The sequence below is a fragment of the Ruditapes philippinarum genome, unplaced genomic scaffold (genome assembly GCF_026571515.1).
Source record: "Ruditapes philippinarum isolate M1 unplaced genomic scaffold, ASM2657151v2 ctg1403_1_1_1_1, whole genome shotgun sequence".
NCBI lineage: Eukaryota > Metazoa > Mollusca > Bivalvia > Venerida > Veneridae > Ruditapes > Ruditapes philippinarum.
Genome location: NW_026853464.1, coordinates 41,687 through 66,579, shown reverse-complemented (window position 1 = coordinate 66,579; position 24,893 = coordinate 41,687). Strand labels below are relative to the sequence as shown.

Genomic DNA, 24,893 nt, shown 5'->3' with positions numbered 1-24,893 from the left:
TTTTTAATGAAACATTGAAGAAATATGCTGGTGTCCATATACCCACTGTCTGAGGCGCTGAAAAGCCATGAACCTGAAATAAAGGTTATGAATTATATTATAAAAGAACTGTGTACATAGAAAAAACTAACTTATTTTTCTAAAGAAAAGTCACTTTATATCGTATATACGGGTATTTAAATAGAAGACACTAGTATACATTACATGGCATCGGATAAAAATTTGGCGAGGCAAAAGAACATAGTCGATAAACACGTAGATAACTTGTGTATATAACAATCTGAGTAACATTTATTGGTTGACCATGATAATAGAATATGGAATTGAGATTTTTTTTACCTGGCAAACCATCTTTGTTATTGCGGTGCGGCATACAGCCCTTATAGATAATCATAGTTGGGATGAAAGTCCCGTCAGCAGATACGCATAGATGCGCTGTCTTATGGTCGTTGCTCACAACGTTTTGTTGATATATGTGACCTGACTGTGGACCAAATACCTTTTCCCTGGCACATTCTTTTCCTGGCCAGCCAGTTTCGTCGCAATTGAACACCTGAAAAAGTTTATACCATATAAGAAGGTCAAGGCAGTTGGATTTTTTAAAAAAAAAATTGTAAAAAAGGGTGTGTTAACCGAAAAGCTATATATAGAAGATTCAAATCAGTTTAATTATACCCACGCACAACAAAGTTGTAAGGGGGGTATACTGGAATCAGCTTGTCCGTCCGGCTGTCTGGCCGTCCGGCCGTCCGTCGGTTTATTCTTGTCCGCCCAATAACTTAAGATATCTTTGACCCTTAGTCTTCATATTTGGCATGGATGTTAGTCATGATTAGAAGATGATCCCTATTGATTTTGAGGTCACTAGGTCAAAGGTCAAGGTCACAGGGGCCTTGACTTCAAAAAGCTTGTCCGCCCAATAACTTAAGATTCCTTTGACCTACAGTCGTCATATTTGGCATGGAGGTTAGTCATGATTAGTAGATGACCCCTATTGATTTTGAGGTCACCCGGTCAAAGGTCAAGGTCACAGGGGCCTTCACTTCAAAAAGTTTGTCCGCCCAATAACTTAAGATTCCTTTGACCTACAGTCGTCATATTTGGCATGGAGGTTAGTCATGATTATTAGATGACCCCTATTGATTTTGAGGTCATCAGGTCAAAGGTCAAGGTCACAGGGGCCTTGACTTCAAAAGCTTGTCCGCCCAATAACTTAAGATTCCTTTGACCCACAGTCTTCATATTTGGCATGGAGGTTAGTCATGATTAGTAGATGACCCCTATTGACTTTGAGGTCACCAGGTTAAAGGTCACATGGGCCTTGACTTCAAAAAGCTTGTCCGCCAAATAACTTAAGATTCCTTTGACCCACAGTCTTCATATTTGGCATGGAGGTTAGTCATGATTAGTAGATGACCCCTATTGATTTTGAGGTCACCAGGTCAAAGGTCAAGGTCACAGGGGCCTTGACTTCAAAAAGCTTGTCCGCCCTATAACTTAAGATTCCTTTGACCCACAGTCTTCATGTTTGGCATGGAGGTAAGTCATGATTAGTAGATGACCCCTATTGATTTTGTGGTCACCAGGTCAAAGGTCACAGGGACTTTGACTTCAAAAAGTTTGTCTGCCCTATAACTTTAGATTCCTTTGACCCACAGTCTTCATATTTGGCATGGATGTTGATCATGATAAGTAGATGATTCCTTGTGATTTTGAGGTCACTGAATCAAAGGTCAAGGTCATAGGGACTTTGACTTCAAAAAATTTGTCCACCCATTTACTTAAGATTCCTTTGACCCACAGTCTTCATATTTGGCATGGATGTTGATCATGACTATAAGGTGACCCCTATTGACTTTGAGGTCACTGGGTCAAAGGTCAAGGTCACAGGGACCTTGACAAAAAAAAGCTTTTCTTCTCAATTGCTAAAGAATGTCCTGTCCGCAATGTATTGATTTTGACATTTTCACATTTCAAGCTTGTAGAATACATAACTTAGCAATGCACTGGCTTAGTTACCTCAGATTTGGCAGGGAGGTTGTCCTTGAGCCTAAATGGCCACTGTTGATTCTGACAAAGTGGTATGCGGGGGTATTCACGCCAAGATAGTGGCAGTTCTAGTTTGCTTTAGATCTAAAGTCACGTAGGCATTATATTATGGTTAAGCTTTAAACCTCGTATTATCATTATTATTTCTGTCCATGCACTTAGCTTAAATGTGAACTTAATAACTAAGATTAGTGTGAAGCATTAAACATTAAGTTTTTTTGCTTGGTGGTGATTGTAAATTGCAAAATTTTACTAATACGTCGTCGATACTGAGTTAGATCATGTACATGTGTCTTAATAAAGAAAAGTGAGAAATTTTACAATACATGACTTTTTTTTACATTTGAAAACAAATTCTGCTTCTGCCTCTGTCCCGGCTCTCTGGCTTCCTGAATGCGAGTTGCGGGTATTCTGATACAAGTTTTCGGAACCATTCGTCGCTGGGACATTTGTTCATGTTGAAGAGTGAAACTCGACCTGTAATGTAGTATTATTATATTATAACTTTGACTATTTGACTATGGCAATTTTTTTACTCTTTATCTCATCTTAAAATATTGAAAAGATATTTTGGAAGATGCGTGTGAGCGCGCGCGTGTGTGTAAGAGAGATTCACAACTACCAATATTAAAGTAAGTGTTTTGTCCTGTATTGTGAGGAAATATTTTGCCAATTGTCAATTTTAGAATACTGGTATATTAAAGCAGGTAGGTTTGAAATAACATACCTGAACGTTTGATTATTTCCTGCACGTAACACCGGACCATCCTTCTTGTTAGCGGAAAACCTTGTCCGGCCATGTATAACACGTAATTTACAAGCCCATCTGTTTCTTCTCTGGTAAGTTGTTTCACTGGACCCTTTTTTGTTCTTATATCTGGGTTTTTTACATGATCAGATATTGTTGTTCTGGGGATGTTAAATTCCCTTGCAGCCTTTAATACTGTTAACTGCTTTTTCTTAACAGCTGAAACAGCTTTCATCAGATCATCATCATTGTAGTTTTTGGGCATCTAAAAAACAAAATAAATGACAATGTAGGTATACATGAAGTATTATATCTGAATATGTTACGTGGTCATGAACTGTTGTCCTTGGTTCATTAAATTATTATCTTACTGCTTTAGAAATTGACAATTGCTTTCGTTTAATGCCGATATGCCGAAACGGCATTCATTAGATCTTCATCTCTGTATTTTATCTTCATCTCTTTTTTTAAAGAAGAAAAGAAAAGAATAATTGATTGTATAACATATGGTTAAATTGGCAAAGCAAAAATAAGAGATCAAATTCAGTTTTTCTTGTGTGTTTTTTTTTTTTTTTTTTTTTTTTTTTTGCATGTAACTGCTAAATTATCCTCATCAGCCCATTTGGTGCCCCAGAATAAAAATAAGTCATGTATACGGGAAACAACCTACTGTTCAAGTACAGACTATGATGTACGGAGTTGCCTCCCTTGGTTAGAAAAAATGAGCAAGGGATTCCTATTTTATGCCTTTTTCGCTTTTATTTTCAGGATCTGTCGGTCAAAAATGACAAAAAGTACAAAGTTTTAGCTTATATTGATTTATTATTTTGGATTTTAATGATTATTGGCGACTTTTGATAAATCGTCTGTATTTCGCCGGCAAAGGGGGAAAACTTGTCCTAATTAGTGCCTAATGGAGTTATCTCTTGCGCATGCGCATTAGTAGCACGTGAAATCCCCCGTGCGAAAAATGTAAACACACCTTAGAACGATTATATCTAATGTTTACCTTTGATAGAAGAAATTCAGTTGAGCGTTTCCTAGAGAAGAAGAGTTGCGGTAAACGAAAATAACCGTATTGTCGGATACTACTAGCCGACGGATACTGCTTCGATACCACTAAGTTTCAGGGGCGAAGGAATTTGTTTTCAAGAATTATTTCTTTGAATAAAAATGTCCCTTTCTACGAAATCCGCTACTTTAGATAAAATTATTTTGTAAATTGGACAGTTTTTATGTGTTACATCGGCAAGCCTCGCCACTTTCTAGCCCATACCGGCCTCATCTGATAAAATTGATATCAAAAGACAGTAGCATGTTATCCTCTATTTGTGATGATGCTTGATTACTGCTTAAAACCGTGCAAAGTGGTGTAGTATAGTAATACTGACTTTGGTTGAATATTTTCTGACTACTCGTTATTTAGTGCAACGATCACAATTAATTTCATTGTTGTTTTTTTTTGTTCCTAAATAGACCGTCAACGATTGACCCCCAAAAGCGATCAGTTGCCTTAGTAGGTACATAAGTAGATTGTTTACATGACAATAGAGCTACTATAAGTTTCATATCAATTTGGCTCTTTTTATTTGTTTAATTTAAAATAAATTTTGAAATATTTGAAATGCTATTTAAGCAACTATGTTGGTGGCTTAATTAACAAAACGGTATACTACGTTTTCAAACAACGAATTTCTACATATTTTTAATGATAGAAAAAAGGGGGAAATACAATTGTTGCCTGAAATGTATACGATTCAACAGTTGCATTATTTGGAGGCTTCCATTTGACAGAAAAGGGCAACATGCCACAGATTGTGGATAATAAAGGGCAAATAAAATATTAACGTAGGCTGTAACGAATTACACTGAATTATTTTTTATTGTCTGTAAGAAAGTAGGTAAATTATAAGCTGTTTATTACATTGTGATATATACATAACATAGTATATAAACAACTGATGATATACTAAGGCATTTGCACCCTTCTTATAAGTCACCTTAACAATTCCATTTGTATTCAAGTATATCTTCAAGCACAACTTATTTTAACAATACAGTGATCAGAGATGATCATGGTACCTATTAACGAACGTATTACGGATCCACTTTTTGTTTCAGTTTTAAATGTCCACACATATGGTTGTAAAATGTCGCCAAACTAGGTATTAATGATAAACTGTAAATTTGAAAGTATCAAATTAATTTGTAAAATGTATACTTAAAATTGTGTAAATTTTACAGTACGTTGCAATTTAATGTGTAAAAGGTGCATATTGTTCATAGTGTAAAGTTATTTACAGTTTTGTGTCTTAAATATATAGCTGAATGTTTTAAACTCGAGATTTGAAGAAATGTGTTAATCTGTTATATTGGCTTTCGATCTTTAATGTTTGAACGACAGGTTCTGAATAATAAGTATTCATGACCCATAAAGTCATAAGAAGTCAATGTTTTAAATACAAATGTAGTTCTTTTTGTTTTACTTCATTTTTTTTCATATTTCTAGCAAAAACTAGCATACAATTTGGCTGTAATGTTATGATGATAACAGAATAATTGTAGTATGTGGTTGTAAGACATCATTAATATCATTGCTTAAACTGTGTTACATTTTATGCTCAATGATTCTCAAACGCTTTCGTTTTTCCCCGATACAAAAAGCTACCATCTTAATTTATTGCTGATGTACTTGTTAATTATCGATCTATCAATGACTGCAATTATCATACGATACTCGGCAAAAATAACGTGATTTGTTTAAATGAGAGTTGAGGTTATCAGGTGTGGGCGACAGATAGCATTTACCACTCAGGCGCGTCGCAAGGCTTCCGACAGTGTGGCTCCAATAGTATCATTTTATGGTGGTTGTGGGGTCATATCCCTCCTCGCCCCTCCCCCTCCCCCAAATTACTGAAAACATATGAAATCTGAGAATGTGTACGTTTATTATTTTTAAGATTCTTTTATGATAAAGATTACATTTTGTAGACAATGAGCACAAATAAAAGTAATTATACCCACGACTAACATATTGAAATAGCACAAAATTTGTAAGAAAACAAGCATGTCAACTAAGCTTTGAAAAAGGCTAAATAAAAACAACAAGCATTCATACATACAGCAATGTTCAAAAATAGGTTCCGCAACAATTATAATTTTGCCGTTTATGGGCGTTCTTTAAGTTTCGTTTTTTTCTATTTTGTGTATCTGCAGTTAGGCCAACTTATTAATCGGAAACAAAGAAGATATTATAAATATGAGATAAAGTTATCGTTATGTATACTATAATCAATTTGTTTATTCAGACATGGTACAAGGTAAATAAAAAAAAAAACTATTTATAATTGTACATTTTGTACCAATGAAATTCTGCAGCATAAATATCATAAAACATGTATAATACATGTTATGTACACAGACGTTGTTTCTAAAAGGAACTATTTTTATTACAAGCAGGTTTATATACATGTACAAGAAACAAGGTCAAACCTGAAAATCTTAAACACTCGCTAGAAAATTAAACAATTGCTGCCTCAGACCTTTGACATTAAATATGTGTAGAAACGAATTTCTTAATATTTGTCTTACCTTATCTGTATATTCAGAAAAGCATATTTGTATGAATTATATAAATGCATGTATTTGGGTATTGTTTCTTGTTAAGTATGACCTTTTCATTAAGACCATGGAAAATTTGATAATTTTAACAATAGTATTCCTTGATTGATTTTATTACTTTCTCAATAATCACATCAAATGATTGACTAAAAACACCATATCCGTTTTTCGTTCTGATGTTCATTGTCACATTTTCAAGGTAACAACATTAACACGAACAAAACACATCATTTGAAAGCGGTTTATTAAATTTGGATTATAATTAAAGCAATAATTAATTTTAGTTACATATATAATTCATAACGATTCTAACATTAATGCTGCAATAGCAAATTAAAAAAAAAATTAAAAATCATACCTCTAGTAAATTGGCAATTACGGTGTTAGTTACGGCATATGTATAGGATTAATATAATAATTTTTGTAAGGTTATGATGAAAAGGTCTGTAACTATATTTTAGAACATTAACTGTAAGGAAAGACTAAATGTAGATGCAGGTCAATGTCATTCTCATCTTATCATACAGATTGTATTGTGTTACTGTCTGCTTGTTAACAGTTGTCTTTCTGTTTCTATTCATCGTCTTTTGTAATCTGGTCATCACCAGAAAAAAAAGTGAAGGAGCAGCTCACAAATCCGCATTTGAATTTCTTCATTTTGTGCTCCTCATCTTCCATAAACACTTTCAAAGTCCTTGGTTTCAGAAGCTCCACGTCTTTCTTGTTTTTAGAAACGCGAACAATTTTTGAAAGTTCAGTTCTCAGAGAGTTTATTTCTGATGTCAGAGGTAAACTATCATTCATAAGGTCATATATTGAGCTCCGCAGATTACTTCCCTCGCCGTCTTGAATTAGAACTCGGCGCAAAGCTTTCTCCAATGGACCCAATTCTCGTTCATCCGGTTTGTCTTCATAGTACGTCTTTAGAAAGATTAAAACAATTATATATTTTGGTGAAATAAATAAATAAAATATAGCCCTTTCATCTTTTTATTTATGCATTTTTAGTAGTTTTGGCGGAAAATTAAGGCAGCTGAATTACACAAAAACAACATCTAACATTCCACATGAAAAGATCTATTTCCGGTTATATCTGATGTAATTATGTAAAGCTTTCCGGTGTAGTTATTTATGTTAACTACTTAAGTTTTAAGAAATTCTCATTTGTGTTGATGATATGTGTATAGTGGCATTTTTAACCCAAATGTCTTATTATCTGTCAAGTTCTTTTAAGCTTGCTTTAGTTGGCCTACGACCTATTGCGTTTGGGGTCCCCCTGGGCTCCTTGCCATTGGTTCTTGTTGCTGGGTCATGTGGGGGTTGCGTTCATTGAACGCCGCCTTTCCTTGTTGATCTTGTTTATCATATTTTAAAAAGATAAATGGTAGAAATCTATAGTGGTAGAGAAATATGAGGCATACAAACCTTAATAGACTCATAGGCGCTCATAAAGAGAGCTATGAGGAGGTTGATAACAACTATCGTAAATATTGCGACATATGCTCCAAAATAGAACCTTGAAAACCACCACACCCAATTTCCTCCGCTCTTATCCGATTCCAGTATTGCTAAAGTTGCGTATATCTCGTCGCCATTAACAACAGAAAACAGCGTCTCCCCTGCTGCTGTTGGAGTCTTGAACTATAAAGAGAAAAAAGTAATTTGCCTGGTCATATAAATATTCCTGCGCAATATACATATGGGGACTCTTTTAATGTTGAATAGGTTATTGAACCAATAAAAAGGAAACAACTAGGTAACCCCTTATTTCTTAGTTACGGGTAAAATGCTATATTTGTGACAAAGTAACGATTTAAGCTGATCATTTAATTGATAATGCTTAAAGAAATGTAATCGTAAGAAGGGTTTTATTCATGTATGTGCGATTAGTAGCTATAGAAGTTCGACAAACCTTGACATGGTACGGCGCCAAAACGACATATCCACAAACCCAGAACCCGACAAACAACACTCCTACGCAAATAAGGTAGGCAATCACATCCCAAAATGCTTTGTATAGCGTACTAAATAACAGCTAAAAATAAAAATGTTATAAACTACAAAGAAACCATCAAATAATTGCTCCGACTTTTGACATATTTGATATAATCATTCTTTTTAATCTTACCACTTTTTATAAAGTTACCTTAAACTAAATGATTCAGAAAGGAGTTTTTTTTAGAAAGGTTAAACATTTTGAACATATACAAACACTAATAAGACTCACATGAAATTTATTGTGAAACTTGAAGAACTTAAGCAAGCTTATCCACGCTAGTACACAACCGACTCCTAACCATACAGTGTAGGAATCTAGCAACTCCAGCTCCAATTCACTTTGCTACAAAAATATGTTTTAAGGCGTGTATGAATAAAAACTTTGCAATATATATTTGTTATGTAAGTAAAATATGTTAAATCTAACGGAACGTGTGGTGTTATAAACTATCAAATGTAACAACTGTGAAATACTTGTTTACGTTTATGTACACTGCCCATTATTTTCATGATGTGCATCTCTCATACATTTTTTATGTATTAGACCACAAAGTTATATAAGGAATTCAAACAAACAAATCACATACTGACTTAAATGGCTGCATTAGAAAACATGAAATATATCATAATTTATTTATACCTTTGTATTAAACACTATCCAGATTGTCCCGTACAAAGTCAATATATCGGATATCATAACTGTTATATCCCAAACTTTTAAATACCGAAAGTACTCTGACGCTGGCAGGTCCGTCTCCTCCTTATCAACAACCCCGAAGTAGGACTGATAGTGCTTCTTCATAAATTGCTTAGTTCTCTGAAAATAACATTTTTTTCTACCAACATCCATGTTTGCTAGATGACAAGCATATCCATCAATAGTTCGTAAGAATTCGCTAATTAAAGCTTCGTCACAGATCTTAAATGACTTGAATTTTATTGATCATGGTAATATCGATGTTTTTTACATCGGGTAGGTCACAGAAAGTGACGACTTTTGCCGGACGTGAACGAACCAATGACATATAAACTACATTAAAAACGTTATAAGTATTCATTTTGGCAATTTCTCTAAAAGAAATTTTGTAAAGTAGTATTATTAAAAGCTTTGCCTTAATATTGTACATCTGGTCAAAATAATCCAGTCTGAAAAAAGTATATATACACAGTAAGCAATAAAATGAAATACAAAAAATCCCCTCAATAGTAACATTTTATACATTCAACAAACATTGTTATTGCTATTGTCAAAGGCCTGACTAAATATAATGATAAAAAGTTCACGTGCGATAACAAAACTTTTGTAGTAAGGACTAACTTACCCAGAAAGTATAAGCAGCAAAAAACATAGTGGCAGTGGTCAATACTAATGATATAACACAAAAAGCAATCACTGAGGCCCCGATCTCTTCTGAAGTGTTTTCTAGTTGCCAGTCTATAAATGGAAAATCAAAATTTGATAAATGGAAATTTAAGACATTTAAGAAATTAAAGACATTTTCTCCAGCTAGCACTATATTCCAGTTACAGAAAGTCTTTGAAAACGGGCACAAAACGGAAATTCCATCTTAGTTACAACGATGACAATCATCGTCAAAGTGTATGTTTGACCATTATTATTATATGATAATCTTAACAAATATATGCTAAAATTAAATGCTAATATTGAAATACTCTTTTGCAAAAACGCAACACTTTTTATTGCACTAAAGAAGCTCCTAGGTGAACAAAGTTCAAAATTATTATAAACAATAATATTAACAAACATTATTGTTTAGGGCAACACAACTAAAAGCTCAAACGCAAAAAGAATGGACAGTAACATTTTCTATAAAATAAATGAACTATTCACATATTGAATTTATTACTAACCTGACAAAGGTAGATTCATGTCTTTACACTTTATTCTACTAGATCTTGTATCAAGATCAACCAACACTTGACCATTATTGTCCAGATCAACAAATTCTAACTGTAAAGTAAAATCTTCAAAATCACTAATATATTATTGTACCATGTTTTCAGACCCAATCACCATTGTTACTGTTGTCTGCTCGTGAACTATGACAATACGATCTTTTTCTCCAAGTCAAATGCTTTGGTATAAAGATACCATCATAGATCTTATGATTTTGTCGTAGGGCTTGCTCTTTTTACTTTTTATAAACAATAGACGGAATAACTTTAACTGCATCTGCATCTGCAACATTGCATGAAAGCACTTCAATAATACATATCATTGGTTTTCGAGTTGCCAACTGTATTGAAACGAAAACAAATGGTGTTGAATCTTTGAAGTACTTGAAATTTCGAAACATATTCTAATTTAGACGTATAATTTCATACGAGTGTTTCCGATGAATCTGTAAGAAAGAGAAAATATACTCACCGAGCCCTCTACTCGTAGACATGTTGCTTTCTTACTCATTTCATGCGAACGTACAGAATGAAGCTTAAAGCGAAGTGTTGTTGACAACATCCTAACAAATAACAAAGATATATCACTAAATAAATGTAAAAACTCAAGTACAATAATCCCCTCCCCGCGCCAAAACAGGACCTTGGTTGCATAAAATATCCTGTATATTGAAAAGTTGTAACGACATTTAAGTGAAAGATTATATATGTATATAGTTATTCTTCTAAAACAAAGAATATGTTGATGTGTACTGCAAAAGTTTATATGCATTATAAGTAATCATTAAAATGTATGCATTCATTTCTTATTGAAAAAAAATCTAGCTCAGTCTTTATCGAAAATAATTTCTCTAATTTTCTCCCTTTTTTACATGAAATGTAAATTCAGTAATATCTTTAAAATAATGGTTTTTAGAACTTACAATATTAATAAATATCCATTCGGGCATTTGGTATTAAACAATAAAACATTGAGTTACAGGACTTTAAAGATTGGTGCTTCAACAAATCAGGTTTTGGAGTTTTGGAAAATTTTCCAGCAACTCAAAATAATGATACCCAAGGATAATAAAAGTAATGCTTTTAAATCATTGTTATATTGCCTTTTTTATTTATTTGCGGGGTACAATTTACTGCACAAAGTATTACTGGTGGTAGGTTTTAAAGTCATTTCCTTATTACATATAATTGTAATGTCAAAAACAACTTACGTACTTCAGTAAAAGTATTATAAAGTTTGAAAAGGGCAATGAATGAAGTCTGTTTTTATGAAAACAAATATCTAAAGTCTTGAAGAAAGTACCTGACACATTACAATCGACACTTAAAATCCACGTAAATTACCAAAAAGAGGTCAAAGTAAGCATAAACAGCCCCTACTGCGTTAGTTACGCAGTAGAAATATGGTGATAAATACTACATAATACAGTCATAATTGCACATAAGATATAAATTATCTCTTGATTCTTTAATTTGTTCATTTTTCTCAAAGTTTTAGTATGGTTTTACCAAGTTTAATTTTCTTGAAATATTTTGGGTCATCTGGAGGCATGCAGCTTTAATACCAAAATAAACAAACCTTTTAATTGGTTGCGACATATTGTGATGATCAAATTCACGGGTGATATTATAACTGTACATAGTCTCATTTTCTTGCGTCACTTCTGCAGACAGTCCTTTGTCAATTGGAAACGTAATCTCTGCAAAAAATTGCAAAGAACGCGCATTTTTGTAGCAGTTTACAAAACTTTTCTATCATCGGACGTAACTTGTTTTCTCAGACCATGTTTTACATTCCCCTTTTCTTTTTCCGGTATATTAACAATATCATAAATTTCCGTCAACCAAACCATCTCGAAAAAACAAAAGCTCAGACACAGAGAAGAAAAAATGTAAAATTTAGTGTACACATAGAATAACCCAAAACTTTTTTTCTTTCTTTTTAAACAATGTTAAACATATCAAACTTATATATGAACTCCGTTTTCATCATGAAATGTAATCAAAAGTGGCGGGAAAACTTTTACATGTTTGTTTGGTTTTATTTTGGGTATTCTGGGTTTGTGATTCATGGGTTTTTGTATTCATTTATTTATGTTATTTTTTTCTGTTTTTGCTATTGAACTAGTATGGTTTACCAGATATGGTTATTCCCTCTCCAGTACTCGCACCATGAAAACCGGGAAAGTCAAAATATTTCATTGTTGCTGTCATTTTGTCGTCTGCTGTTCGAACATAGTACCCAATGGCTTCTCTTTCTGCGTTATAATACTGCAATATTTCAAATGGAAAGTTATACAAATAAGACGGAAATATATGGCAATTGCAATTTTATTTTTTTTAAATACATTTCGAATCATAAAGAATTCGATGGTCAATAAACTCGACATTGAATATTTATCTCCGGCAAATAAAATTAGAAAAATTACATTATCATAAATACATATCAGACACGTAATAAGAGTTTAGTTTTTGCAATAAAATACAACGCATTTTTTATTATCTGAATAATTTTAGCACGTTGTTGTTCGCTATTAAACAGGAAGTTCATCATAAGCATATATATGCTATCACGTATTATTTTGATTGAGCTCCCTTCTCATCTCATTTCATACACTCACGTTACTTTACACAAGAAAGTGATCGATAGTGAAACATTCGACGGATTCGCAGGAGAGTCTGTTTTAATACAGTTTCAATATTTAGTGACTAGTATCATAATAAATGTTAAAACAACTAATATCCTATTCATATTATTATGTCTAAAATAATACATTATCATCCCTAAGTTTTTATGTATGTCAAGTTATTTGAACAGCTAGCTTCCGGACTTAGTGTACTTGAATATCCTCTCATTTTCTGTTTCGATATAGTTAATATGATGTAATGAGTATTCTTGTTTTTAAGTTTGCTGTTGTTTTAATCCAAGCCTCAAATACAAATCTCCCTCATCACAAATAGTACTTCCGTGTCTCAGATTCCTTCTAATACTGTGAAACAAATTGTTATCAGCTAAACTTTATGTTCCTTTGCTACAAGTTTTAATACGGAAAAATGAAGCGTATACAACATGTACATAAAATGTTACTGGCCGATTCGATATTTTCATTCTGGCATGTATGCCTATATGAAGAGGGCATAGAGTTTTAAATCTAAAGATTTTTTGGCTATAATTTATAACTTGTTTTGCTTAGCTTTGTTTTTGTTTTCTTTTAGAAATGTTCATTTTCCATTTTTGGGATATCAAGATAAAGGTCAGCAAACAGTGAATAGCCAGGTCACCCCTGCACACTGGACTGCTCTATACTGGTGCTAAATACTTTATCACTGTAGGATCTAGCATGGCATAAAAGTAACTGTACTTACGTTTTTAACAGCATAGTTAATACCACTCTCAAGATCATCTATCGTATACACGGCAAAGTCTCCTTGTGCAGGAGGATATGGCAGCGTTTCCCAGCCTGTAAAATTAGCAGCTGTATAGTCCATCAAAATATCGGAAATGGTATTTTGTTGCCTTTCGTAGTGAAACAGTACTTTAAAACTACTTGCCCAAGGAATAATTTTGATATCTTTTTAAGTATTGAAATTTAATTAATTTCAATTATATTCCTAATTTTGAAATCCTAGCAGGTGCGCATGTGCACAAAAAGAACCATAAGTATTAAATAATGACTTACTAGCATCCCAATGTTCTAAAAGAAGATGTCGAAGGACAAGACCGCCTCTGTTGACAACTGAACTAAAGTTTCCTCGGTCATTTCCAAAATGGATCATCTAAATTGTAAAAAGTAATACAAAATCGTCAAACTTTAATAAAGAAGTAAGTGAAGTAAAACAATTAGCCTAAATAGTTAAATACTTTTGGCTGCCGACTTCGAATACATTGTAATTCTTTTTTATAGCTGATACATTTATTAGCTTAAATCTGCTCAGAACTTTGTAACCTTTCGTAAATTAGATACTTTAGATTGATATAGATAAACCAGGTGATTGCTGAAGCATGTACCATTCCTACTCAATTATGCCATTTTTTTAATCTGTAAAACATATATATATTTATCAAAGAATTTCAGAGGCTTATATCCATTTTCAACTTAAGAAAACCTTGGAATGACATACAAAGAACCATAAACACATAGTAATGATAATACGAAATAAATGAATAAATAAAAATGGTTTCAAGCATCAAACCTGGGTTGTAAGTAGAGCTACTTTTATGATTTGCATCAAGAAGACGAAACAGTAAATAAAATGGAAGTTGCATATGTTCCCCTTAAATTTGAATGCTGAATAGAAGTAAAGCCTCAACAGTCTACGAAGTCTCTTTGCTTCATCCTCGTAATCAGTGACTTTGTTTCTTTTCCTTTTGGTATTCTTATCTGTAAACATGCAAATCGTGTTTTTATTGAAATGCTTATTGGTAAAAAGTTATCTATTTAACAATACTTTTTAAGTATTTTGAATCAAACTAAAAGTACATATTTATCGAATCAAAATTGTCGTTTCTTTTGTGATGAGTAGCAAGGGGCGACAAGTCGGTAAATATACAGTATCTGTATAGTAAAGAAATGGTATGATCGTAAATCGTTTTTTTCTAATTAAAATGCGGTATCTAGAGGCAGAATTGCTTCTCTGACGTTGGTTATATGAATGCCAATTCAATTCAACCACAAAGACGGCTGTTAATATAAAGAAGAAACTTTCGGAGAATTTGCTTAACTCTTTGCTTAGATATTGCTGGTTCTCTTCACTTTAAACTAAACATCTTCATTCACAATACAATACTGGGTTGATGCACCTTTTTGTGCATTAAAATACGAAGGATTCTACAAGATAATGTAAATGCACGAAAGTAGGTGTTTAGCGTTGAACTGTTCGGCAATTCTACACTTCGTAATTGATTTTTGGTGTGAAAAACCGTTTTTAGGATGTTTTGAACTTGACAAATATGTTTTTTATTTGCATTCGTTGACAGCTATTTTACATGGCACCCTGAGTCAACCTCATGTTTTGAAAACTTCTGCAACAACGACAAGCGTGGTTTTATGCATAATGAATGCATGCATGGTGATACTTTATTCAAGAGTGAACGTGTATTATAACTGCAAAAATTTTATCATTATATTGTACGTGTCTATGCATTCACATGTATCTGCAATTACATGTTTTCATCGCATTATAATAATTATCATTATCTTATTGTTTAGTTTAAAGTACAAACTTACCGTTTATTTCTAATTCCATCCTTTCGCTAGGTTAGGTTGAATGACATTAAAACGAAATAACACTTCTTGCAATTTTAACTTTCAATTTCAGTTCTATATAAACGAAAGCTATTTTACGAGCATCCTAATTAGATAGAAACACATCTATGTTTCACTTCAATAAGTAGTTTCTGTTTAAATTGAAGATATACGCCTTCTAAAGTCATGAGTCCTACATAAGCTCGGAAGTAATCGGAGTAGCTCGTAATCTCCCAAGCGTTTTTTCTTCTCGGATCAATATAAAACTCGAATAAATTGAACGCTTTAAAATACGATTAACAATGGGATAATATGTAAAATTCAAGAAAATGAATTGTTGATAGATGGAAAGAGAACCTAACCGAATGTGTAGCAATAAACTGTTATAAGTAGATATACAAAACTACTGTCTTTATTAATACAAAGAAATCATCACATAACTTGACAGGAAGTCAGTACTTATTGGATAAAAATGGTGCAATGAGAAAAAGTGAACATTTTAAAAACTGGACCGAATAAGACAGCTCGACTATTGCTACAACCATCATATCATTTACTCTGTTCCTCGTTACCTTAATAACTTTCCCGACACCTAGGAGATCAACCGTGTCATTGTAGGCATTTGTTTAAATCAAGTGTAAAACAGTATAATGGAGTCGAGACTGCACAACTCTTATTAAGCCCATACAACTGGTTCTTTTTTAGGGTATGGGTGTGGTTGTTGTTTCTCCCAGCTCTGTCCTCGAGCAACTCGGCATATTTTGTATTTAAAACTTTTTACATTTAGTTTGATGGAATGCTCAACACGTTATATTACTTCAAAATATAAGTAGTCATTGTTTTAAAATAGAAACATGATATTCCGTTTTGTTTGAAAACAATTAAACAACCATTGTAGGCTAAGTGTGCGCATACTTTCATTTTGCAGAATGTGTTTGTTCAAGTTTATAATGTTTACATGACTTTAAGATACATTGCAATCTCAGTCAAATTTAAGCCGAAGTTCATTAGTTTTATAAGAAATATAAATGTATTTCTAACACTCTTCACACATTTCCTCTATCAAACAAATAGGACAATTACGTGCAATTTTAAATGATAAATGTCTAGCATTAAAAAAGAATGTTTGCACGTCATAAGACGGATGGGTGGTAGTTTGTAGGCGGCCAAATAGCTTAGTCAGTAGAGCCGCAGTACTGTATTCCGAGGGTACCAGGTTTGAGTCTCGGTTAGGCTTCACATTAATATATATATATATATATATATATATATATATATATATATATATATATATATATATATATATATATATATATATATATATATATATATATATATATATATATATATATATATATATATATATTAAATGGAGGTGTTTCAGTCATTACTCGTGGAGAAAAAAGTATTTAGTGAGTAAAGTATGTAATGCATCAATGTAAAGGGAAAACCTCAGATGATTCTTACAGTGTAGAATTAGCGTCTGACTGCAAGTGTTGTATAGCTTTGAAAATTGTACATCCTATCTCTAATTATAAATCCTACCGTCTGTTGAGGCCTTAATTAATCTTTTATTGCACTGTCTCATTCCTTTCGCTTCCAAGTAATTCCAGACAGTCGTAGCGGCAGCGTAAGATAAATGCAGTAAACGTTGCCGCTGGTCGACAACGATCTGTGTTACATTGTATTAGAAGCGTGTCAGCAGCGCGTAGTGCGTCGGAGCATCGCAGTACTGTCGTTATGAAGACCATAGTTTGCCAATTTGCTCTATTTTGACCACATTCAAATATATAAATGTTGCTGCAATGCAGCAATTGAGAAGCTCCGCGCAAAAAAGCGCTCATTACAGATACCTTACCAAATTATTCCTATGCACAGGTCATGTTATATTCTGATTAAGTACTATTGTAGAATTTTTCCGAATGTTTTGTAAACCATTTTTTGCATAATTATACTTATCTAAATGTGCACTGACCATAATTAAAAAGAAGGGAAAGATATTTAATCTAAAACAAAAATGCTTTCGCTGATGCCTACCTGGTAAGAAAAGTAATTCCATTGAATACAAACAAGACTTACAAGACTTGTAAATGTTATGTGACATGACTGTACTGTGTTCTGTTTGTGTCACTACTGTAGTCAGTAACATAAGATGATAAAAATATCAAAGTCTGTTTTTATAATTATAATTGTAACAAATATACAAATAGTATCAAAAGGGACTGATATTATAATATAGTAATATTACATGCATTTTTTTCATGTCAAATTAAAAAAAAGTTTTCTATCAATACTGAACGTAGAATACACTCTGGAATGAAAAAATGGGATGAATTTCAAAAAGACGGAATTTTTGTTTGTTATACACGCGTTATGTGATGATACAGTATTTATCAGGAATGTAAGACTGTTACCTGAATTTTTATTAAACATATTTTATTGCACACACACACACACACACACACACACACACACACACACACACACACACACACGCGCGCGCACACCAACACACACACACACACACACACACACACACACACACATACATACATACATACATTTTCACAATTATACATAAATACATTAACGTACATATACAAAAGCGTTGGGCCAAAAGTTATAACAACATTATCGGGGGCCCTCCCCTGAAAATACTGACTACAATGTTATTTAAAAATAGATGTGAAAAAGACATATGTAAAGTATGATAAATTAAGTTGAAATCTAAAATAAAAATAATGAGAAAAACAATCTTAGTAAATAAATGTTTTTTCTGATATTTGAAAAAACACGTCGCCTACTCCCTACAACAGTTTTACTATGACAGTTGACAGTAGTCTAACAATTTGAAAAGAACCATAAAAACAATGTATAAAAGAAAATCAAATGTTGTTAAACTATATTAACCTTTTCGTTTCTTTAATAAACTGATGAACATGATTTGAGAATTAGTTAAAGTATTTATACCAAAAAGTAACTTTTGCGTACTGAGAGGATGAAATTCTCTTGTATTTCTAAAAAGTTCTATCCTCTGATGATTAAATTTTTGGCACTGAAATAAAAAATGTTCAGCGTCCTCTTTTAAAATTCCGCATTCACAAGATGGGTTTTGTATAATGTGATGACCTGAATTTTAGGCAGGTATGAGGAAATTCACTAACATCATGTTCGTGCGAGTCAAAGATATAAAAGCTATTTGACATTAGTGATCTATAAAAAAAACTATTGTTAATTGATTTATTGGGAGATCAATTTTTTTGTTGAATTGCTTTAAATCTATATATAAAAAACATTACACTTCATGTTCAAACTGCAGATTAAGTTTCTGTTGTTATCAATGATGCTATCTATCTTTAGCCTATGCTTAATGAGGGCGGCCTCAAGATGCAGGTTTCGCTGCCGAGTACGTTCCCCCAGACATGTCACCAGTTATACCCTTTTAGCACTAAGTTTTTGTTTGTTTGTTTGTTTCATTTTACGCCTTTTTCCAACAGTATTTCAGTCATATAGGCGGGTAGTTTCCTAACCATCGTTCCTGGAGAGTTACACCAGTACTAGACTACCTTCCTCCGCGCTAAACTACCACAGCTTAGCACTAAGTAGTATGCTGTATCAAATAGCCAAGGAAATTTAACAGTAGTATGCTGTATCAAAGAGCCAAGGAAATGTAACATTATATACTAAAGTTTAATTATTTAAAAACAACCAATATATCAACATGTTATTATTAAACATTTAATTTCATAAATATAAATTAAAAATAATTATCAAAAGCAAAATTATTAAAGTCTTATGCCTGAAATATTCTTTATATTGACAAATTCAATCACTAATAGTATAGTTGATATGCTGTGTGTAAATGTAATTCAAAATCTAACAAATTATAATGTCATGTACTACTAAAAAAGGGAAATAACAAATTTATAACCTAGGAAACCAATATAGAAATCGAAAGGAGTTCTTGAATGCGGATTTACTTTTAGCTGCAAATCGAAGGGATTTATTGATCAAATCCGGGCCTATGGACAAAAAAAAAGTAAATGGGGGCGCCCTGTGGGCGCGGAGCAATAATGGAACTGAATGAACATGCACGATAAATTTAATTGAAAAAAAAAAAATTCTCTATTTAATAAGAACAAAAACTAAGTTTATACAATAATACCTTTTACTATTTACAACATGCTTCGGGCACGTACTCAGACGTGTTCATTGCATAAGACCCTCGTGAAATGATATTTAAATTCCATTTTTCTGCCTAAGTCTTAATCATAACTTTATCAATATCTGTAAAAAGTGATCCATCAGAAGGATTTAAAACAACAAAATAACATTTACGCTGCAAACTCAGTTTGGTTGAGTCTTTATAGACAGTCATCTTCCGCAATTGGACAGGAAATCTATATATTTTCATGTTTTAAAACAAAAACATAAATGCCAATGTTAAAGCATCAATAAAATACAATGTAAATCAGGAATACAAATATTTTTTAGGTATTTGCTTCGAATGATATTGACAATGCTAAATTTTATGTTAAACATACTGTTACTTTTACATATCATTGTTCACTTACATGTATAATTTCGGGTAAATAAATAGATTGCGTCTCTGTTCAAATTTATTTCACAATTTTACTGATATAATTTTAGTATTGTGAAATGTTGGTATACAAAGAATAATGGCTAATTAAGATTGTTCCAGGTGGCTTTATCATGTACATATTGTTATTGTCACCGGGCCGGGCTTTCATAAGATCTTAAATTGGATCACAATTCTCGGAGTCTGTAGGAAGCTCTCTTGACACGTCAGAAATGTTGTAGATTCGGCTTAATTGAGCTTTGTCATGTACGATAATGGATAATTAATGATGCCGTGCATTATTAGCTAAAAAATATTACGTGATCCTCCTTTTCATGTCAATAAATATAACAACATATTGCATATTGCATTTCGTCATAAAATCGCAAAATGTCATTTATTTTGCAAATTAAAGACATTTTATACTGTATTTATCACATTTGTTTTTCACATTGTTATTATTTTGAACCAAATAAAATGGACTGTAATCAATTAAATGTCACTCCAGTCTGGTGCATCTTTTTGTCGGTTTCCACTAGCCGTTGCTTATCATCATGGATTCTTTTTTGCAGAAAAATGGGGTTTACACGCGCTATATCCATACATCGTGTGTTGTGCCAAAGAGATTGACGGAGATTAAGTTCCATCTTTCAATTTAAAAGAATAGAACGCATTTGAGAATATTTTGATTGACATTGGGTCGGACAGTTGCTGACAACATATAACATACCGTGCAGTGTCTGTCTAAAATTAAATTTTAATAATCTTATAATAGAACATTATTAAAGAAGGTATGTTTGATATGACATCAATATAGAAATCCATTCAAAATAAGAAATGCGAGATGATGTAAAATACGGTCGTATTGCTATTTATTATAATCTAAACGCTTAATTAACGTACCATTTATCATATTGAATTTTGTTTGAATAGATGCCATGGGACATCAATCAGAATTTTACACTTGATTTGATTTACTTTGACAACACTGGCCACAAGGTAGACAATTTTTTCTCAAGATTTTACAAGAAAACAGACAAAAGTCGTACCAATACAAAAATGATCCTCTAGTGTTGTATTTGATTGATTAACAATTCGGTACGTAAATACACAAGGGCTACCATAACGAAGATTGTTTCCCATTACGATGAAACTAAATGTATCTATAAAAATGTTATTTTAAGCAATAGGGAAAACTCCATACAAAACCCAAGGTATCAATAGTAACATTCGACCGACACTGAACATGGACAGAGTTAAAGAGTAATAATTTCGCTCCTATACAAATAAAAGCATGGGTAATGACGAAGGCTATTTCCAAAATACAGCGTCGAAGTCGGATTTGCCGTTGAACAATGATTAACATAGAACTGTGTAGAGAACGGAGACACATCTCGTTTTGTAAATTTAAGTACACATTAAGTAATTATGGTTTGTCTACAGTTTATATAAAATTCTGGAAACAAAGTGATCCCTCGGAAGCATTAATCACATCAAATAAATTCGACATTGATAGATTACAAAATTGCTGGTAGAATGACAGAATCTCAATTGAGTGAACGTCGAAACTAAAGGCGATATGGATAATGGGTTTCGTAACCCAACAGATGATTTACAAACTAACTCGAATGTGATTAGCCTTTGCCACCAGTATAGATACAACGCAATGTCAACAGGTTATATTTTCGCAATTCGATATTATTATTATTAATATCAGTTAAAATTTCATATTCAAACCTATAGAAGTAATATAAACAGGGCTAATCTAACACGAAATAAGAACACTTTTTGTTGTACCTATTGTGTTTGATTTTCTAGTTTGCCCGTGGTACGAAGAAGGGTGTCTTTATCTATTCAACTTTTTTTAATAAAGTGCACAATTCACCGCGATTAAATATATCAGTCCTAAAAAAGATAACAATGTAACGTCATATTGTATAATTGAACAATATTTGCTCGACATTTTCAGTGCTGGTTGGTTCAAGGAACGGATTCAATAGCGTGCCAATAAGCTGAGAGTTTCAAATGCAAACGAACTTAAATGCCACTGACTCTTGTTACTGGGTCAGATGGGGGCTGCGTTCATTGAACGCCGCCTTTCCTTGTTCATCTTGTTTATCATATTTTAAATAAATTTTGTATAGACTAACGCTATGATATGTTCATTGTTTGCCTTTTTTTAAATCAATACAAATTAAAAGGTAAAATGCAAAACCCAATTAAAATAAATGTTTTATGTACACATCTATAGATGTCTAAAAAATTTTGATTTCATGATTTCTTATTTCCTGTACTACTTTAGGTGGTGCTAGGGGGCGGGGTCTGCATCTACGAACAGACTTAATCACACCCAGCTTTCAAAAATTTTCAACTTTGCCATTTTGGTTGTTCTTTATGGATTCTGTTTACATAAGTATTATGCAAGCAATATATATATACATTGTAATACTATTACATAATTTGAAAATGTAAATCATAAAACATGGCATTAAAAATATAATTACTGTCCTTATTAATTTCTCAAATGCAGCTTAAAGGGCCGTTTATTAATCAACATCTAGTACAATGATTGGTGGAACCGAACTTAATCATCCTTTGCCATCAGGAGAGAAAAGAGAAAACCAGAACCCCCTTAAGAAAGTCCAACACAACAAAATTGAAAATGTTACAGTCTCGGTTTGATTGAGCCTCTTCACAGACGGTACTGTGAAGTGCAAGTTACCGTCCACATCCCCCTAGCACCGGCTTAAGCAGAATTCAACATTTAACACAAAAATGGTGAAATTTGGAATTTAGAAACATCCGCAGATGTACTCATACGGCGGTTATCATTGAACCTTCAATGTGACACAGTAGTGCCATTCCATGAAAAGCGGCGTATGGAATGCTTTTGCCCTTAACGAGAAAACAATGGGCGGAGCAAAATAAAATGGAATTTTGAAAGGGGATCTGAGGTTATGAAGCCTGCCCCAAGTAAAAGAGTGCTTTTGCCCTAAACGAGAAAACAATGGGCGGAACAAAATAAAATGGAATTTTGAAAAGAGATCTGAGGTTATGAAACCTGCCTAGAGTCGGCTAAGATAGCACATGTACGCAACGTAAACATATTCTGTTTTTCAATCTGATATTAATATTGTTAGGAAATGGTTGCCTAAATTAACTTGATACAGCTTTGTAATTATGTTGTGTAAAATTTGGGTCGAATCTTGAAAGGTCGCAGAAATATGCTGCAGATGATCCGTAACCAATAACAGAATGTTAATTGTAAAGCAATATCTATTCAAATGTAAACTATAAAATAGAGTGAAATAAGAATCCCTTAAGAAAGCCAAACACGGCAAAATTGAAAATGTTGCAGGCTCGGTTTGATTGAGCCTGTTCATGGACGATACTGTTAAGTGCAAACTACCGTCCACACCCCATAGCACCGGCTAAAGCAGAATTCAACATTTAACATGAACTGGTAAAATTTTGAAACATCCGCAGATGTGTTCATATGGCGGTAATCATGGAACCTTCAATGTGACACGTTAGTCTCATTCCATGAAAAGCGGCATATGGTCCCCAAGTAAAAAAATGCGTCGATGATGCGTCATAATATATAAACCTTGAGGACCATCCGCCGCTTTTCATGGAAATGCACTACTGTGTCACATTGAAGGTCCATGATAAACGCTGTATTAACACATCTGCGGACTTTTCTTAATTCAAAATTTTACTATTTCATGTTTAAATGTTGAATTCTGCTTAAGCCGGTGCTAGGGGCGTGGACAGTAACTTGCACATTCCAGGACCGTCCATGAACAGGCTCACCTTATTCGCATCCGTAACCATTTTCTTTGTACAATGGTTCCTTCTACATGTAACTAAAGGGAGGTGATACAAGGTTTGTTTTCTATAAATTCTCAGTCAAATTTTCCGATACGAAATGAATGCATATTATCCAATGACTACATTTAAATACATGTACTAAGTAAATTAATCTGTTTATATACACGTTGTGCAACTAACAGTTACTTACAAGCACGTTTAACCTAGATACTGCTGATGTATTTTTTATACATGATGTATTGGAAAATTATACTGAAACTTCGTTATCGGTATTCAAGTGCTCCTTGAAATAAGGTTGTGTTTCATAATAAATGACAATGAAAATAGATTGTATTAGCATTAAACAGTGTACATTTGTTTATAGCAACAAAAGATGAAAACATATTCAATATACTTTTCATATTTACCTATGGTGTAAGCCTTGGCAATAATAAGTCCCCTATGTTTCATAAACTGTTTCAATAACATTAAAGTATTTCTGGTACGAAAAGTTGTGTACTGGCTTTATTGATTTTTTAACCTTTTTGCGAGCCAATTACGGTGTTTTAATTTATATACTGTTATTTGTCCCCTTTAAACATGTATTAAGCTGTAACAACTGAAAACCACCATTAACTTGTGTCTAATGCTTACCGACATTTTGCAAATGAATAAATAATGAATCTTTCCTACAAAATAAATCATTTCGGAAATTAATCAATTAAAGTTTTTCATTAATCATGGTTGGTTCCACGAACTTATTCGAAAGTGTGTCTATAAGCTTATAGCTTCCTACACAATTGAGCTTTAATAAATTCTATTATCGCATGGCTGTGAGCTTTTCCTTTGTTCTTTCTAACCCATTATACTCAGTACACTTCAACGAGCATTTCAAAACTGTATTGATATATAACAGTGCAGTTTT

The 24,893-nt window shown here is 32.9% G+C and overlaps 1 protein-coding gene across 5 annotated transcripts in view; it reads right to left on the bottom strand.

Moving 5' to 3' along the window:
* LOC132736935 (mucolipin-3-like) overlaps positions 1–24,893 on the bottom strand; it is a 101,800-nt gene that overhangs the window by 50,731 nt on the left and 26,176 nt on the right. Inside the window, exons 1-14 of one of the 5 annotated variants that reach the window (XM_060724148.1) lie at positions 15,562–15,955; positions 14,528–14,715; positions 14,014–14,110; positions 13,700–13,794; positions 12,472–12,604; positions 11,913–12,033; positions 10,806–10,896; positions 10,289–10,388; positions 9,739–9,851; positions 9,057–9,233; positions 8,646–8,759; positions 8,331–8,453; positions 7,844–8,059; positions 5,726–7,339 (exon numbers count right to left, since the gene is read on the bottom strand). In XM_060724148.1, the coding sequence (XP_060580131.1) occupies positions 6,992–7,339; positions 7,844–8,059; positions 8,331–8,453; positions 8,646–8,759; positions 9,057–9,233; positions 9,739–9,851; positions 10,289–10,388; positions 10,806–10,896; positions 11,913–12,033; positions 12,472–12,604; positions 13,700–13,794; positions 14,014–14,110; positions 14,528–14,715; positions 15,562–15,580 (1,935 nt within the window). In that variant the 5' untranslated portion in view covers positions 15,581–15,955 and the 3' untranslated portion in view covers positions 5,726–6,991. Of the gene's footprint in view, positions 1–5,725; positions 7,340–7,843; positions 8,060–8,330; positions 8,454–8,645; positions 8,760–9,056; positions 9,234–9,738; positions 9,852–10,288; positions 10,389–10,805; positions 10,897–11,912; positions 12,034–12,471; positions 12,605–13,699; positions 13,795–14,013; positions 14,111–14,527; positions 14,716–15,561; positions 15,956–24,893 lie in introns of those variants that run through there. The other 4 variants (XM_060724151.1, XM_060724152.1, XM_060724150.1 and 1 more) reach the window with 4 other exon arrangements.